Source organism: Lynx rufus, unplaced genomic scaffold (assembly GCF_022079265.1).
Source record: "Lynx rufus isolate CCGP_SWC_20201006 ecotype Redwood Valley unplaced genomic scaffold, mLynRuf1.p SCAF_9, whole genome shotgun sequence".
Taxonomy (NCBI): Eukaryota; Metazoa; Chordata; class Mammalia; order Carnivora; family Felidae; genus Lynx; species Lynx rufus.
The window spans coordinates 89,201,860-89,218,441 of NW_025814897.1; the positions used below are offsets into that span (position 1 = coordinate 89,201,860).

General features: G+C 42.5%; 1 protein-coding gene across 10 annotated transcripts in view; it reads left to right on the forward strand.

Moving 5' to 3' along the window:
- Positions 1–16,582, forward strand: part of CD44 (CD44 molecule (Indian blood group)) — an 87,749-nt gene that overhangs the window by 60,124 nt on the left and 11,043 nt on the right. For 3 of the 10 annotated variants that reach the window (XM_047070598.1, XM_047070600.1, XM_047070601.1), the window contains one exon: positions 14,105–14,170. The exons of 1 other annotated variant lie outside the window; for it this stretch is intronic. In XM_047070598.1, the coding sequence (XP_046926554.1) occupies positions 14,105–14,170 (66 nt within the window). Of the gene's footprint in view, positions 1–105; positions 220–677; positions 795–5,170; positions 5,300–8,282; positions 8,385–10,146; positions 10,246–11,123; positions 11,331–14,104; positions 14,171–16,582 lie in introns of all 10 variants that reach the window. 6 more of the 10 variants (XM_047070592.1, XM_047070593.1, XM_047070594.1 and 3 more) reach the window with 3 other exon arrangements.

The following is a 16,582-nucleotide window of genomic DNA, read 5'->3' on the forward strand; positions in this document are numbered from 1 at the left end:
TAGATGATTCACTGCATAGACTAAAGAAGGGAGACGTGTACAGAACAAGTGGTGGAGGCTCGAGAAATAACATTTTCCTAATTACTTCAATCATCATTATCACAGTTTCAACCACACCACGGCTTTTTAACCACCCAAAACAGAACCAGGATCGGACCCAATGGAGCCCAGGCGAATCGAATCCAGGAGTGTTACTTCAGACAACTGCGAGGATGACTGGTAATGGGTTATGCATACTTAATTAAGGACTTTTTTTTCCCTCAAAGTCCGTGATGCTGCAAGGTCAATCATCAGGACACAGTGGGAAATGTAGTTAATATCTCATCACAAATTCTTAACTTTGGCGAGGATACTCAGTTCGACCTAGGAGCCACTTACCAATCATACCATCTGGGCTCGAGATGCTTTATTATGCAAATGAACCCATTAAAATGGTTTATGACGCTGCCCTTGACAAAGTGGTTAGAGTAGAATAACAGGTAATCATTAAGAAATTTCATGCCCATCGATTTTCTCTTGGGAGAGATTGGTGGAGCCGCTCGACGGTATTGAGCATAGATGCTCAGAGATACTGTTGAGGCAGGGCGCTATTAGATAGCATGCATTTTAATGGAAGAACAGAACATCAAAGGTTGCTTGATAAAAAGTCACAGTGTATGTAACCATCGTCACGGCAGATGTGGACAGAAGCAGCACGATTGCTAATGGAGAAAGCTGGACCCACGAACCACACTCTCCTCTCATTCACCATGAGCGTCATGATGAAGAGGAGACCCAGCATTCTACGAGCCCAAGTAAGGAGGATGGTGGTCAGCAGTCCTGATTTAGATGAGTTTGCGAAGTCATTTCGCAGAATAGGGAAGACTCTTTTGTTAGACATTAGCCACATCTTCTGTTTCCATGCAGTAATTTCTTTCAGCCACAGAGCATGAAAAGCCGTCAAATCTATACACAAGTTTTAGAAACTGGAAGAAAAATGCTGACTTGTCAGGTTGCCCGAAAGGCCAAAATGTTGAAAAAGTTAAAAATGGTTTTGAAATGTGCGTAACGTACCTGAGATAGGTTTTGTGTGTGTGTGTGTGTGTGTGTGTGTGTGTGTGGTGTGTGTGTGTGTTTGTGTGTGTGTGTGTGTGTGTGTGTGTGTTAGAGATTCCTAAAGGTTCCGTTTGGTGATTTGTGTGTGTTAATGGAAATGTGTGATGAACAGTGTATCTTTCCGTGCTGAGCAGAGGGGTCTGTAAAGAAAGCTTGACAAGTGCATCGGTCTTTGGAATCCTTATCATCTGTGAAGATCTTTGATGAATCTGGTTTCTTTCTTTCTTTTTTTTTTTTTTACATTTTGTTCCTCACTCCACTGTAGAAAGGCATCCCTTGTACCCTTGGAGGGAAGGTCAGTAGCTCATACAGACTGTATTTGAATGTCTGTGACTGCTCTTTTTCTGTTTTTAAGCCCAGAGTATCTTGGGGGGAAGCTTTGACGCTGTTACTTCTATTTATGTGCAAACACCTCAGGTTTTCCAAAACAATCTCAAGTACCACTACTGGTCTGGGAGGATAAGACAAAAAAAAGTAAGAAGTATATCCTCTTCTTTTGTCTCTCTGTCTTGGAGCCATGCCTATCATGTTTGGAACAAAAGAAGCTTTAATTCAGGATAACAGCTTGTAGCATCTTGAAAACTGCGGTTCAAGTGTCATTCTCTTAGCCTTGGATACTCCGAACACAAAAATGTAAGAAACAGCCGCTTAGAACCCAAAGGGCAAAGCTATAGTTTGAGGGATGTCTTCAGACAACACAAGAAACATTTCAGACACCCACTAGGACATAGGTTTTACGTCCTGGCCATTGTACTGAATATGCCCAACAGGCCTGCCTCTCATTACTTTTCCCAGCGGATTTTATTTTCGTGTGAGGATTACGAGCCGAGTTAACAAGAGTCTTCTGATAGAAGAAGGAAATGAGAAGCAGACGTCTCTTCAGAATGGGATTCCATTCCAATCCCCTTTTGGAAGTGAAGAGTATATCTTAGAATTGAAGGCAGTTTGTACTTAAAAAGCAGAAAGCTACTTAAGAGGTTTGGAATTAATGAGACCATTGTCGAAAGGTGGTGATGGGGGGCCAAGGGAAGAGGGGACATCATGACTGTAGTTGAAAAACCAGATGGAACAGAACCTAACAGAGGGAAAGGGAAAGCAGTAACCATGCTAGCAATTCTCTTATCAGTACTTGCAAAACACAAAGAGATTCTGGTTGGTGACCTCGGGGCTTTATCAAAGAACATTACAACTTCTAGAAGAGAGTCAACCTTCGTATTTTATGATGGAAATCCTATACTTTGCAAATCCATATGTTGAAAACAGCAGGGGTTACTGGGTATTTAAAGGATCATTATGTTTATAAAGACAGTGCTAGAGTAGTGTGTGTGTGTGTGTGTGTTTGTGAGCGCATGTGCATGCGTGCGTGTCCGTATGTGTGCACACAGGCGTACATTTTGCTTTTTCTTTCTTTTCTAAAACATTTTGAATGGGCGGTTTGTGTTTGGGTTGATGTTCCCATTTTTTGTAATTACGCTCCATGGTTTTCCTAACTTCATTATTTGTCAGGAGGCAGTGATTTAGTCAGTGGGAGGTAAAACCGAAGACTTGGGGCGTCTTTTTTCCTCCCTCTGGATAACGAGTTAACCCCAGGAATGTTTTGGCCAACGCAAAGGTAAAATGAGGACACAAGTTTTAGTTTTTTAAAGGTTTTTCTTATTATCAAATCATACATATCATTTTCTAAAATTATGAAATACAACCAGTCTTGCCGGTTGCCAAATATACTTTGGCTTGGCGAGTCTATAGACTCTCATTTTCTTGAGGAATGAAACATTTGCTATTCGTTGCCATACATGAAAATGACAGTGGCTTTGGCACCCTGATACGTTTTATTCCATTCATTTTATTCTTTTTAAAACTGAACAATTACAACACTGAGAGGTTGGCATTTTTACCCTGTCACACATTGTTTATATAATGCCAAACACTGGCTAGAACAGTTTTCTTTCATTGACTTACTTTTGGTAAAAAGCGATTTTGGCAAATCTTAGATGCCACGTAGACATAACGTCGTAACGTGCCGGTGCAGCAGCACCCGGTCATTGTCAGCATCTTTTGTGCTGGCAAATCCGCTCCTGGTGCATTTCCAGGGCATGTGATCGTGAGTTATGTGACCACCATTTGAGAAGTCCTCCCCCTAGGCTGATCTTGTCATCAGCTGGTATATAATATATTCCTCCCTCCAAAATCACTGCAGCAAAGAGGTTAATTCTTTGAACACACAGTTCTCTCCAAGGATATGTGACGCTGTGGACAACAGTAAATTAAGAATCATCCTGGGAATTCATGGACTGTGGTCTAGTCCTGAGCTGGTGCAAATCTGGCTACAGGATTTTGAGCAAGACTACTTTGGGTCTTAGTTTTCCTATCGGAAAAATGGAAGGATTGCACCGTTGATTGCTTTTTTTAAAATATAACTTACCGTCAAATTGGCTTCCATACAACACCCAGTGCTCATTGATTCAATACCCCTTTCAGAATATGAGCGCTCTCACTCCTTGCTGCTTCCCTTTTCTATCTTTTCTCCCATGTGTATGTGGCCTGAAAGTAGAAAGCTGTGTGTTGGTAAGGAAACTGAACAATAAAGGCTCACAACTGACATCTTCTCACAGCTCAGGAAATCCCTAGTCGTACAATGGAAGAAACAACTACCCAGAAAGAGCAGTGGGTTGAGAGCGGATGGCATGGGGCATATCCCCAATCATCCAAAAGAAGACTCTCATTCAACAACAGGGACAGTTGGTAATGGGTTGTTTAATAAGCAAACTTGGGTGGAAGTTTCCTTGTGGGTTAAATGCTGAGCGCTGAGGACACGGAACAGAAAGACATTGAAGGGATTGTCACAAGATGTTAAGATTCTTTAATAAGTTATGATGTGGTCAACACAGAGCCAATCCTTAGATGCTCATAACAAATCACCGAAGGAGTGGATATAGCGTACAAAGGAGACATAGAGAATATGCCCTTTTTGTATATCACTTTCAGATCCAGTTTGGGGCATCCCCAAGTGAGATTGGAGCAGAGACTCTGATCTTATCAAATGCTCCCTTTTGTAAAGGAATCTACAACGTGGCTTTTTGAAACACTGGGCATGTCAGAAAGCCCTTGGTCCGAACCCCAGTGTTGGAAGAAATGGAGCCAGATGGTTTGAGGAAAATACCTGTCTGATGTCATTTAGCACTTTTGTCATGTCTATCTGGAACTTTCTCTTTGAATTTGCAGTGCTTTTTTCTGAGCTTTACCAAAAACGCACCTTCTCTAGTCCAGAATTGTGGGATCGTGGAGATCGGGCTCGAGTCGTGTCGTCATCTCTAAGTGATGCCAGATAACTTGACTCCGCAGGCGCCTATGCACGATTCTTGGTGTGGCAGAAACATGGCATGCCAGTGTGTGAAAGCCTCTGAGTGCCTACCTGGCTGAGCCGTGGATTCAGTGACTGGCTATGGCATGTGGTTGTTGCTAAGGGGCCACTGTTGTACTCTTCTCTACCCATATATCTCCACTGGCTCAGAATGAAGCAGTGGCATGTGCTGAATTCTTCTGTGTCGCTTGTGCTGTGGATCCCATTGTTAGAAGGTAACGCTTCTAACGGGTTCCATTCATGCTTTTGAGATGAATGGCATTGACGTTCATGTTTATCTTGTGGGTGGCTGTTACCTGATTCCTTCTCTAAATCCCAACCAGCCTAATGTGCTTTTCACCGGGATGCGGTTGTCTTGGAATGATATCATGTGCTTAGACTTCCTCCTTTAGGGGATGGGGGCAACAGGGCATGTGGTTCAAGAACTACTTCTTCGTCTTTGCTTGACGTCTGTAAGTCATCCTGTATTCCCTGCAGGAGTCATTAATGACTTTGCGCCCTCTAGTTCACCTGCTGACTGCTGAGTACATGAACATGAACAAACCCATACCTGCCAAAACATTCTGTGCTTACACAACTTCTTTGCCCTCTATGCCAGGAAGATGAGTTCATTGTCTTGTCTAGAGACTAAAGTCTTTTTAAAATTATCAGTGTATCCCTGGCCCAATGTCAACTAACACTTTGACAATTGCTTGAACTACATGGTCACAACAGCCCCGGCCCATGACAGCCATCCAGACCAAAGAATGACAACGCAGAGTCAAGAGGACAGCTCCTGGACTTACTTCTTCGACCCAATCTCACATCCAATGGGACGAGGTCATCAAACAGAAAGATGGATGGGTAATAGCCTCTGAGCTTTTTTATATATATATTATGTTTTTGAAAGCCACCAAATGGCTATTTAACTAGAAATGTGCCCTTGATTTTAAAACAGTCTACTTCCTAAGGAACTTGAAGTTGCTTCAAAAGTTAGGTTTCTATGTGGGAGTGATATGCACATTCATCTGAATGGGAATTCCTGGGCTGAGACTAAAGAATTCAGACAGAGGGGGTCAAAGATCCTAAGAGGGTGAGAGTGGAGGTTATTTTCTCTGAAGAAGGAGCAGTCTCAACATTTGTTTTCCATTTCCTTTTAAGTGCAGTGTTCTAAAAAGAGTGAAGTGATTGAATTCAGTGACTATTTTCCTTGTAGACCCAAAGATGTAACTTGTCTTTGGTAGAGAAATCTTAGAGGTCAAAAATTGGTGAGTACTCATTTCAAAAAAGTAACTAAAAAGTTCAGAAAACTTTCTTATTCATTCTTGCCACATTTAGAGAGAAATACGGTACCCAGTGACTTAGGCTTTAGACCACTCTTGGCTCTCAATAAATGTTTACAAATTTAATAAGTAGGCAACTTTTAGACAGGATGGAATCCTGTAGGTAAATAAAAAAATACCATTTTTTATTTACCTATAAGTGGTTAAAAACAGAAATGAGAGAGAGAGAGAGAGAGAGAGAGAGAGAGAGTAAAAAAGATACGAATTGCAGTTCTGCAAGAATGGAAGACTATGATTTTATTTGACCAATTTTTATATTTAAAAAGAATTCTTTCTTTATCAGAACAGATGACAGCTTTCCTGAGAGAATCTGCAGGACTTGGCTGCAGGTGGTATCCCTTTTTTCTCAGTCATTACTAAGCTGAAGATTCCATGTTCCTTACCGTTACCATGAGTTGAGCTACTCAATTTTTTTAAAAATTATTCAGTAAGGTACCTTGATCCCAGGGATGTAACATTCCGAAAAGAGAGATAGACAGGAAGACTCAATAAAGGAATGTGAATTTTTGGTCATAGCATGGAATATATTATCTGGATCCAAACTTCCAAAGGCATACATAACACAAACTATTGAAATAGGGACTAAGAACACAACGATGATGTCTCTTGATATTGAGTTGAACAAAATTATCTCTAAAATGAATTCCACAGTCTCCGTGGCTTCATTTCTTTAAAACATCCTATACTGTACCCAAATATTAATGATCAGATATCCCTTAAACTATAATTGTATTACATTTCTGCTGATGTGCAATGCAATATAGACACCCAGTGATGCCTGGGTCCGTGCTCTTAAAGAACTTAAAATTTAGCTAGGGAAGGAAAACACTTGTCACCAAAATATATCTAACAATACTAGACAATAAGCAAATAGATGCCAAATGAATGTTGCCAACAATAAACACAAAAATCCAGAGGACCCTCTAGAGAGTGTCAGAGAAAGGTAGATCAGACTTAGTTTTTCAAAGATGGAAAAACATGGATAGGCAGAGAAAGGAAGTCTGGGAAAGTTGTTTTGTTTTGCTTTGTTTTGTATTGTTTTGTTTTGTTTTTTAGGAAGGATACTCATGTAAGGAGAAACATAAAGAAAGGAAAACCAAGGAATGAGTTTCTCAGAGTTACTGGGTCCATTTGTCATAAAGGAAGATGAGTTTGAATGGCTAGGTTGTGGCCGTTGGGTTGAGTTGGTCAAGGTTACATGCAAACCCAGCACACATATTTATGCACGTGGCAGCTGGAGGCTCTGGTCTATCCACGGTGGGAACCAAGCCAGTAAAGCAGCTTCAGAATCAATTATCCACTGATGAATAGAAAGAAAGTCCATTGAGTTAGACATGCAAAGGGCAATACAACTGGCTTCAACCATAGAACGGTGCGCTACATCTTGAACGATGCTACTTAGAGAGGGGGAAGACGATGAACAAGTGTGTCTAGAGACTTTCAACAGACAGGACTCTTTCTGGGAAAATATCCATTTGGGATTTCAATTTGGGTTAGCTCGCCTTTCCTCTTTTTGGAGACCTGGGATAGTACAGTTAGCCACGTCTTGTCCTACAAAGATCTTGATTCTCTTTTCTTGTAGTAAAGGCCGCAGGGTGAATGTGAAGGCCCAGTATTCCAGTGTTTCCCACTGGAGTCATCTGGACCTGGTCAAATCTCTCCAGATGCAGCGGTGTGGGGGTACTTTGAGCCGGAGAGCCAGCAACAGTGATGGTGCTTGTGGGTCGATTGGTGACTCTTTCACTTAGGACTTACCATTTCAGCAGCACTTTGATTTGCGATGATTACTAGAAATGGGATATATCAATATGTCGGTGACATTTCTGTACCACTCAGCGTTGTACACGTTAAGTGCCAAGGACACCTCGTACTTGTGTTTACGGGGAGAATGATTCACTGACATGTGCTTCTTTTTTCTTGCCCCTGAATACCTCCTGTGGCCTTCATGGAGGTAGTATTGGATGATAATTTTATGCGTTATATGCCCATTCACTTTGTGGCGCAAAAGAGGGCCAAAAGAGGGAAGAGGGCTGTAAGAAACAAACAAAACAACAACAACCAGCTTTCGTCCCAAGTGAGGGAGATATGATAAAATGGTGTCCGAACCAGTGCGTTTTGTCTTTTCTCTACGATCCAGATCACGTGGATCTATAAGGAAGACAATGTGTAGGGAACGAGACAAGTCACACGTGGGCTATGTTTCTGCCTTTTTGCGAGGCTTGGGAGGCCCATCGTGTTCTCATTTAGAGCCCTGCCAGACCCAGCAAAAGTAAACAAAAATTGTACCTTTCATACACTCAGTCTTTAAGTGAAAGCCACCTGCTTCTTACGATTCTCTTTTGAAGAAGCAATCGTTTGTCCCAGTTCTGCAGGCATCAATCAGTATGAACGGTTTTTCCTTCTTGTCCAGGTTTGAATATAAAAATAGTTTGTCTGTAGACCCTAAACCACCCTCAGGAGGTGGGTTAGTAAATCAGGCAATAACACCGATTTAATTCCCTCAGATACGGACTCCAGCCATAGTACAACACTTCAACCTTCTGCAGATCCAAATACACATTCGGTGGAAGAGTTGGACAGGACAGGACCTCTTTCCGTGACGACTCGTAAGGACATAACAGCCCCTTTATTGGCCTGTGATCCTGCTTCAGCTCTGGCCCACACTGGCCTGGATACAGAGCTTGGTGATACAATGATGCAGTTAGTGCTATGTGGCTTGGCTCAGCCCAGAGGATAAAAGGGTCTCCATTGCCGATATTTTCCTGGCGGGTTCTTTAAATCTGATTTTTCCTTCATTCTTGGTGATTTCCCTACTCAACGGCCTTATCTTAAGGAAAATAAAAAGGTTGGGGGATTCCGCTCAAGTTGATTTTCTTTCTCTAAATAGTTATGCCAGTGACACCCAAGACCACGGCTAGGACGGTGGTTTCTCTATGTTTCAACCATGTCCTTTGGTTCCCATCTTTCCTCCAGTCAAGGCAGGAGAGGGGTAGGGTTGCTTTCATAGCTGCAAAAAGATCATTGGGGCCTGGCTAATCAGAGAGAGTAGGGAAATCACCACAGCCCACAGAAGAGGGGCAAGGCATGTTGTTGACAATTAACAAAGGTGACAGGGCCTGGGAACAGAAGAAGAATGTTTGCCAGGACCTCTTCCTACTGCTAAACATCCGGTAGAAGCAATGCTAAACTCCTCAGGAGCCTTAATTTCCACTATATGGACAAGGCTATCTTAGAGATCAGCCTGAAATCATTCGCAATTTCTTCACAGAATATGAAAGAAATCCAGAATTAAGAAACTCATTTCACTGCTTGCTACACATAATGGACAGAGTCCTTTTAGGCAAAGGAAAACATCAGCAAGCGTGTGCTGATCACCAAGAACGTATGTAGCACAGTGTTACGTATCAGAGGAGATGGAGATAAGCCTAAGAATGGGCCCCTCCAACGGAGGGTCTTGTATTTCCACTTTATGGCCCCGATGTCTTGTATTCCGATACTGGGGTTGGGATTTGGGTGAATGTCTTCCTCCTGGTTGTGATGTATGCTTGGTGGTGGACGTGGCTCATGGATGTGGTTTATGGAATGCCTGCACCTGTAACTCAGAGGTCAGTACCTTTCCTAGAAGGACCCAAAAGAAATCAACTCAAAACAGTCCCAAGTGATTTCAGATATGGGCAATGGTTCAACCTCAAATTGATATATGTCAGTGAAGGTCCTGTGTTTGCCCAGGCAAGCGTTTCCTGGCATTTTAGTGCAGTGATGAGAATCCTCATTCACGGGCGAGATCAAAAACCTAATAATAGATGAAAAATGGTAACTTTAATTTAATATTCTTGAGAAGGTACTGAAGTATTTCTTTGTGTAAATTTGATCCGAGTTCCTCGAGCAGGTTATTCTAGATTCTAGAACTTCTTCCTTTTTTTTGTCATTAGGGGTAGACTACCTGCTGCTGTCGTATTTATCTCCCTACAGTTGTGCTTCTTGACCCGCAGCTAGGTACTCTTGATCATTTATAAGAGCACTGGAATTCAACCATTCCTTTTCCCCTGTCTCTATGTTCTCTGGTTTTCCCGAGTGACTTGGGCCAGGATGTTCCAGGGTGGACAAAGTCTTGGTTCAGGCTTCACCTTGTCACTTGGCCTTTGTTGATGACACTGAAAAAGAAGTTCTTAGGAGCCAGTTAAGGGACAAAACAGAATTCCGTTACACATTCCTGTCAATCAGAAGAGCGTGGTGTGCACAAACTACAGTATTCCTATGCACCTACCCATCGGACACTGCGATAGTTAGACCCCTCCTGTCAGCAGATAACAGAGGATGTGTTTCACGGCTCCAAATTAATGCTGGATTCATCCCTCCTTGAAACAGAGCAGAGTCCTACTCAGAGCTTCTCTACATCACATGGAGACTGGGAAGAAGATAAAGACCATCCAGTGACTTCTACTCCAACATCTAGCAGCAAGGATGGTAAAGCCCAGTTGGCTCCAGCTCTTGATAAAAATCGATAAATTATGGATGTCTTTGCAGTGTCTTTGGTGGAGGCACATCAGTTGACTGCTGCTATGCTGTCACTTCTGATCAGAAGGTGTGGCTGGTGATGGCTCTTTGATTTTTCTGCTTTGTAGACCTCTTAGAAGCTACTGTCTGTACATTGAGTGCAAACCGTATTTCTTTCTTAGTCTTAAAGGTCAGGCTTCTTAAGCTGTGGAATTAGTGGCGTGGTCTTAAAATAACATATTGCTTATATATGGTTTGCAATCGGTGTGAAGGTCTGAATGCTGTCACTTTCTATTTCCCTTTCCTTGATGACATTATTTTGCCGTTCATCATCTGGACATAAATCCATGGTGCTGGCGACTGAGGAGCAGTGCCCTTATGGCAAAGGAAAGAATAATCAAAGCATCGGGTCTTTGAAACCTTGCATTTGCTACTCCATTTGCGGGCAGCATGATTTTACTTTTCAGTTCAGTGATGTGTTTTTTCCACTTCACCCGTGGTGGGTCTAATTGAGTAAGAGCTCAAGATTATCTAGTCCCTGAATTGACTTGAAGGGCCACAGTTAGTTGTAGTGGCATAAACCTAACTTCGATCATCCGGGCAGGTGTTGCAACAAATGCCCCTTCTAGGTATGGGGATCACCAAAATCTCTTCCATCGATGTCCAGGTGATGCCAATTGCAAAATATTGCTTCCCTTCGATAGTATAAGGAAGCACACGGTCTTTTGCTCCGTACTCGTGAATAACGAATGGAAAGCTTTTGTAGCATCTGACCATTCTGAAGACAGGCATCTGCTGGGTGGCGGCCTCACAAATGTGGGTTTACCATTGATTCCGCCTCCACACAGATAGGACTGATGGCAAAGGTGGAAGAAGAAGTGGACATTTTCCTGAAGACTCAGCTACTTCAGTGGAAGGTTATACTTCTCGGTCCCCAGCCACAAAGGAACCCAGGACCCTCATCCCAGTGACCCCTGCTAAGACGGGGGTCCCTGAAGTTACTGAAGTTAATATTGCTGGAGATTCCGACTCTAACGTTGATCGTTTCTTTTCAGGTAACTTGGCCATTTGTTATCTGGTTTGATTTTTCTACAGAGAGAAACAACGCGTGCTTGAATACTGCGGGGGACATTTTCTGTGTAGGCTGTGATTAGGCTGATTTGTGACATGGGAATGGCTTTTATTACAGGTCATGATTCTAATGCAAATAAAGTCAGATTTAGGTTAGATAAATAATGCTTTTATTTGTCAGAGTAACCTCCATTTATTTTTGTGACTTGGTTGTTATGGTAGAATTTCTTTCTTTGCTCCTAATCTCGTGATATACTAATTTGAACCATACAAAATCAATGTTGCTATAGGTCCAAGTCGTTAACTATTAGCAATTTCATTTGATTCAACTAAGATATGCTACCTGTTTAGTAAGGGTTTACCCAACATGTGAATAATGTCCATATGCTAATGTCTTTGCTCTGAAATTATTATCTTTACTGGTGATGGATTGGCAAATTTTGCTTTCAGTGACGGGCTTGTAGCCAAACCTACTTATGATTCACACCTCAAACTTCATGAGTTAATCTACTAATTATGAATAGGCACGATTTCTCTTGTTGTAATGGCAAAGAGAGGACTAAAGATGACTTATTCAATTAAGTTGGACCCAGACCCGAAAGGAGCGTGAGACTTCTTTTCTCAAATAACAGTCTCCCCTGCTTCTCCCTCGCTTTGTTCCCCCATTTGCATTAAGAAACTTACACTGAAGAAAAGAGAACTAGAAATACCACCTCTGGTTAACAGACGAGAACTGGAATTGTTCCTCCTTGTGCCCTTCCCACTCAACCATTGAATTATACTAAATATCTGTGATGGAAAAAACATATATATACATATGTATATATATATATACATATACACACACAAATAAATATATAAATTTATTTATTTATAGCAAGATCTTTCTCTCCTTCCCCTCAAAAAGAATAAATCTTATGAGAACCCAATATAGGAAACAGATGGTATCTGTGAGGCTCTGACTGATACGGGGACAGAAGACTCAGAATACCACCTGCTTGGATTCTTTCCTCTGGGCTGCTCACCATAGAGGTTCTGGAAAAACAAAAAACACAACAGTTTTTAAAAATACTGACTTTGGGGATATTGGTATGACAAAGCTCCTTACACCCTTCGGTTCTTTTTTTCACCATGGTTCTGCGCTCAGTTATGAAAACAATCCAAGCAGCACTGTCGGTTTTCTTCCAGAGAAATGAATCTCAGAGCGCTGCCTGGTTTCTCCCGGCAAAACAAGGCCTGTTGGGCAATTGAATGCATTTAAATTTAACATGGCAGTTTTAACGGCAATGGTATCATAGAAGGGCTAAATGGCCTATTTATGAGTAAATAAAACTCTTTCTGCAAAATGGATATTCACATACGCTGAGTCCTTCTGAATTCCGTGGTCAAACAGAGTTTTCATGGTTCTCCATGGATTAAATGATTAGTAAGTGATCTGTCATCCTTGGTTTTCTTCCAAACCACTCAGATACAGCTTATTTCTTCCCATACATTTTTCTCAGTCTTTATGCTTAATATTAAGAACTAAAACATTTGCACTTGTGGTAGTGGTGGCGGTGGTGATGGTGGAGATGATGATGGTGGTGGCATTGGGGCTGCTCATATTGGCGTTTCAGCGAATGCTATTTTCAGGTATTCTAACCAAGAAACAAAGCAATCTGATTTCTCCGTACAATTATACAAGAGATTACAGGTCGCCTATTTCTGCCTTCTCAAATCAAAGACATGGTGATGATCAGATTACCTTAATCTTCGTAATGGGTGACTACAGCCACTTTATGAAACCATTGTCCCTTTTGTTATTGCTGTTTGTCTTCTTTTTGCTTTGTTGTTGCTTTGCTTTTTTTTTTTTTTTTTTTTTAAAGATTCCAGTGTAGTGTTGGAAATGTGTGGGGAAGAGGGAGAAGAGCAGGGGTTCCCATATGCCGAATCCAAGATTTGACCTGTGGATCCAGATTGTAGCAACCCAAAAGCTCGCTTCAATCTAAGGGCCTTTTGCCGATGGATGATTGAGGGGATAGAATTATATTAACTCTTGGTGTTGAAAACTACAGATTTCATTTTTGAAAAATATTGGGTTTTTTTGAAACATACTCTAATAACCAGGTCCATATTTGTCACAGGTTAGCTATCTCCTTATTCCTTTTTCGTTTGTCTTCTGACTTTTTTCTCTAAATAAGCAGTTGAGCTTTCCCTCTGAATCTTTACATAATTCAACACCAAGATCCTTTACTCACCAAAACCATTGTCTATTTCCTGCCTCAGAGAAAGCTCTTTAAATGGCTCATGCTCTGAGCCAGAGAGTACATCCACACCCAGTGATCACGTTTGTGTAATTCAAAGTGTATCATCTTCATTTCAAAAACACAGTATCAGGTTCCAACCTCAGACCTGAGAAGACATCATAATATTTTTGTTGGAGTATTATGGTTATTAGATTTCTATCAAAACTGCACTTCCCGTGGTCATCCTGGATGGTCTGTGCTGTCCCAGTTTCTTTACTGTTGATCAAAGCTCTAGCCTCCTCACCAGGGGGTCAAGCGATGAACAGTAATTAGTACCAATGAAGCCGTTCAAGGCTCCTTTGCCATTGCTTTTGGTGACTCTTAAAAGCCTGAACTTGGTGAGGGGCTGTCCGACAACGCAAAAGTGAGGAAGGGCAGATTCCCTGGTTCCTGGAACGTATCCCCTGTTACTGGAACAGATTCCCTGTAATGGGAACACCCAGTAAAGACCCTTTTCTAATTGCTCCTTACAGAAGACCAAGACTCACCAGTTCACCCCAGTGGGAGGTCCCATACGACTCATGGATCAGAATCAGCTGGTGAGTTTGAGCTGCTTGAGTAATTTACTGTTATCATCATCTGAGCCTACTTAATAAAGTATGAGTCAGTGTCTCAAGAAGAGCGGTTCTCAGACTTCCTTATGCATCACTATCACAGAGAGTGCTTATTAAGTCACACTGCTGATGAAAATATTATGGTGTTAGCTACAGTACCCTGTGCGGAGGGTTACGCTTAATGCTTTCCACAGGTTTCATCATTTAGTCGTGAAAACAATGCCCTGCGACAATTGTGGTTATCCCAATTTTAATCGTTATGAAATTGAGTCTCAAATCCCTTAAGCAGCGTCCTCAGTATATGGAGAAGCTGGGATCAAGCCCAGACCGTTCTTCCTCCAAAACCCACGCTCTTATTAATCTGGTGTAGTGCAATGTTAAATTGAGACCCTACTTGTATTCTTCCTGATCCTTCCACACAGAAGACTCTCCTCCGGCGCCATAGTTCTCAAAGTGCAGTCCCCATCCCTGCGGCATCAGCATCACCAGGGAACTTACTAGAAAGACAAATGCTCAGGCTCTACCTCAGACCTGCTGCATCGGAAACCTTAAGGATGCGTAAAGCAATTAGCGTAACCCCCAGAACAGGGTACCTAGCATTTACTGAGAACGTACTGTGTGCTAGGGACATTGTTCTAAACACTTCACATGTGCTAGGTTGGACCATAGGAAACTGCCCTTTTTTTAGGTCAACAGCCAAAGAGCCACAGTTTCGTGTGGTTCATCTAATATTACCATATTTCATCATCCTACAAACCCTGTGACTTATGTAAGTACTGTTATCATCCCGTGTTACAGACAAGGACACTAAGACCCAGAGAGGGCAAGTACCATGGCTGGGTTGACATGACTGGTGAGTTGAGCGGTGGAGCCAGCTTTCAAGCCCTGGGGGTCTCATAATGCCTCTATAAGCCCGTTCTGGAGAAAGCACTCCGTAATGACCATAATTACGGCCAGGCGTGTATGATTAAGTGGATACACATTTGCCGTGACTCAGATCCCACCCATGGAAATATTACTCCAGGCAACAGAAGTCTGACATGAGGCAGGTTTACCTGTGACCGAAAATGGTGGGGCCACTGAGAGGTTGTGTGTCCCTGGTATCGTCAGTCCAGGTGATCCATGAAAACCAGGTAAATCCATATGAACCACGGTCTGTCCTTCACGCCTAAGTCGGGGCCACGGTTGCCTCCAGGCCTAAAGGTTCACACGCTTAAAGCAGATATGAAGGTGGGTATTTACATGGTGCTTTGGTAATAAGCTTTTATGTAAGAGCACAGGATATAGGGGTTCATTAGAAATGTTTCTAAAATAAAGACAGAAGTCGCAAGGTCTCTAGGTTCCGTGGTTGGGGCATTTACCAAATTAGCCTTTTTACGTTTCCTTTAAGTTTCCTTCTTAGTAAAAAGGGGACCAGGATACCTGCCTCAGTTACCTCCCAGAGTTCTCGTGAAGAACGTGAGGTATCAGGAAAATGACAAAATCTTGGAAATGATAGGGAGTTATTATTAAAACACATGCTCTCTAAAATTAAGAGGCCCCAGTTACTCCAAGTGTGGTCCTTGGACCAGCCACTGGGACATCAACCTAGGAGCTGGCTGGAAATGCAGAATCCCCAGCCATCCCAGGCCTACTGAGTCAAGGTCTGTGTTTTAACCAGACCTCCCCCCATACCGGGTGTGCCCTGAAGTTTGAGAAGCTCTGTCCTGGACTGTTCTTCTCACAGTTGAGGCCAGTTGAATGATCTCTGTGCACACGTCTCAGGTTAGCTCTCATCTCCAAATTACAGTGTCAAGTGTCCCTCTTTGCAGAACTGGCTTTCCTAGCCAGCCCTACCCCGGCTGGGTTTGCAGACCTCTAGGGTGCAAGGTGAGGCCTGCTGCATCTCGTCCATCTTCTTTGGCTTTTGCTTGAAGTGAGAATCAGGTGGGCGGGAGCGGTCTCTTTTGTTTGATTCCTGTGCCGGTGTCTATTGTTCAAGTAGGAGGTTTCATCTTGTTGCACACACACCCCGATCTTTCCTTGCTGGGAGCACTTTTTTTGAAAACCGAAATCAAGAGATTAAGATCCATTAGTGGCCTCCTTTTCAAATATCGAAGGCTGCTGTGAGTCCGAGAAAGACCAGTGAGAGTGTCTGCACCACTTAGATGGTTTTCAAGCCCAAAGATCTCCAGGGTGCATGGCCCACATCCAGTCACCTGCACAGGTGAAAACCTGCCAGTGACCAAGGACTCTGGGAGGCGGCCGGAAAAAGCACCTTGGACTCCTTCTCAAGTCTGTAAAGTAAGAGGCCACTCTCAAAGTGACATGAGGGATGTTGAATGGCCAGAAGTCTAGTCAGAATTTGTTTTGTTCCATTTCAAGGTTAACAAAAACAGGAGATTGTATAAACAGGAG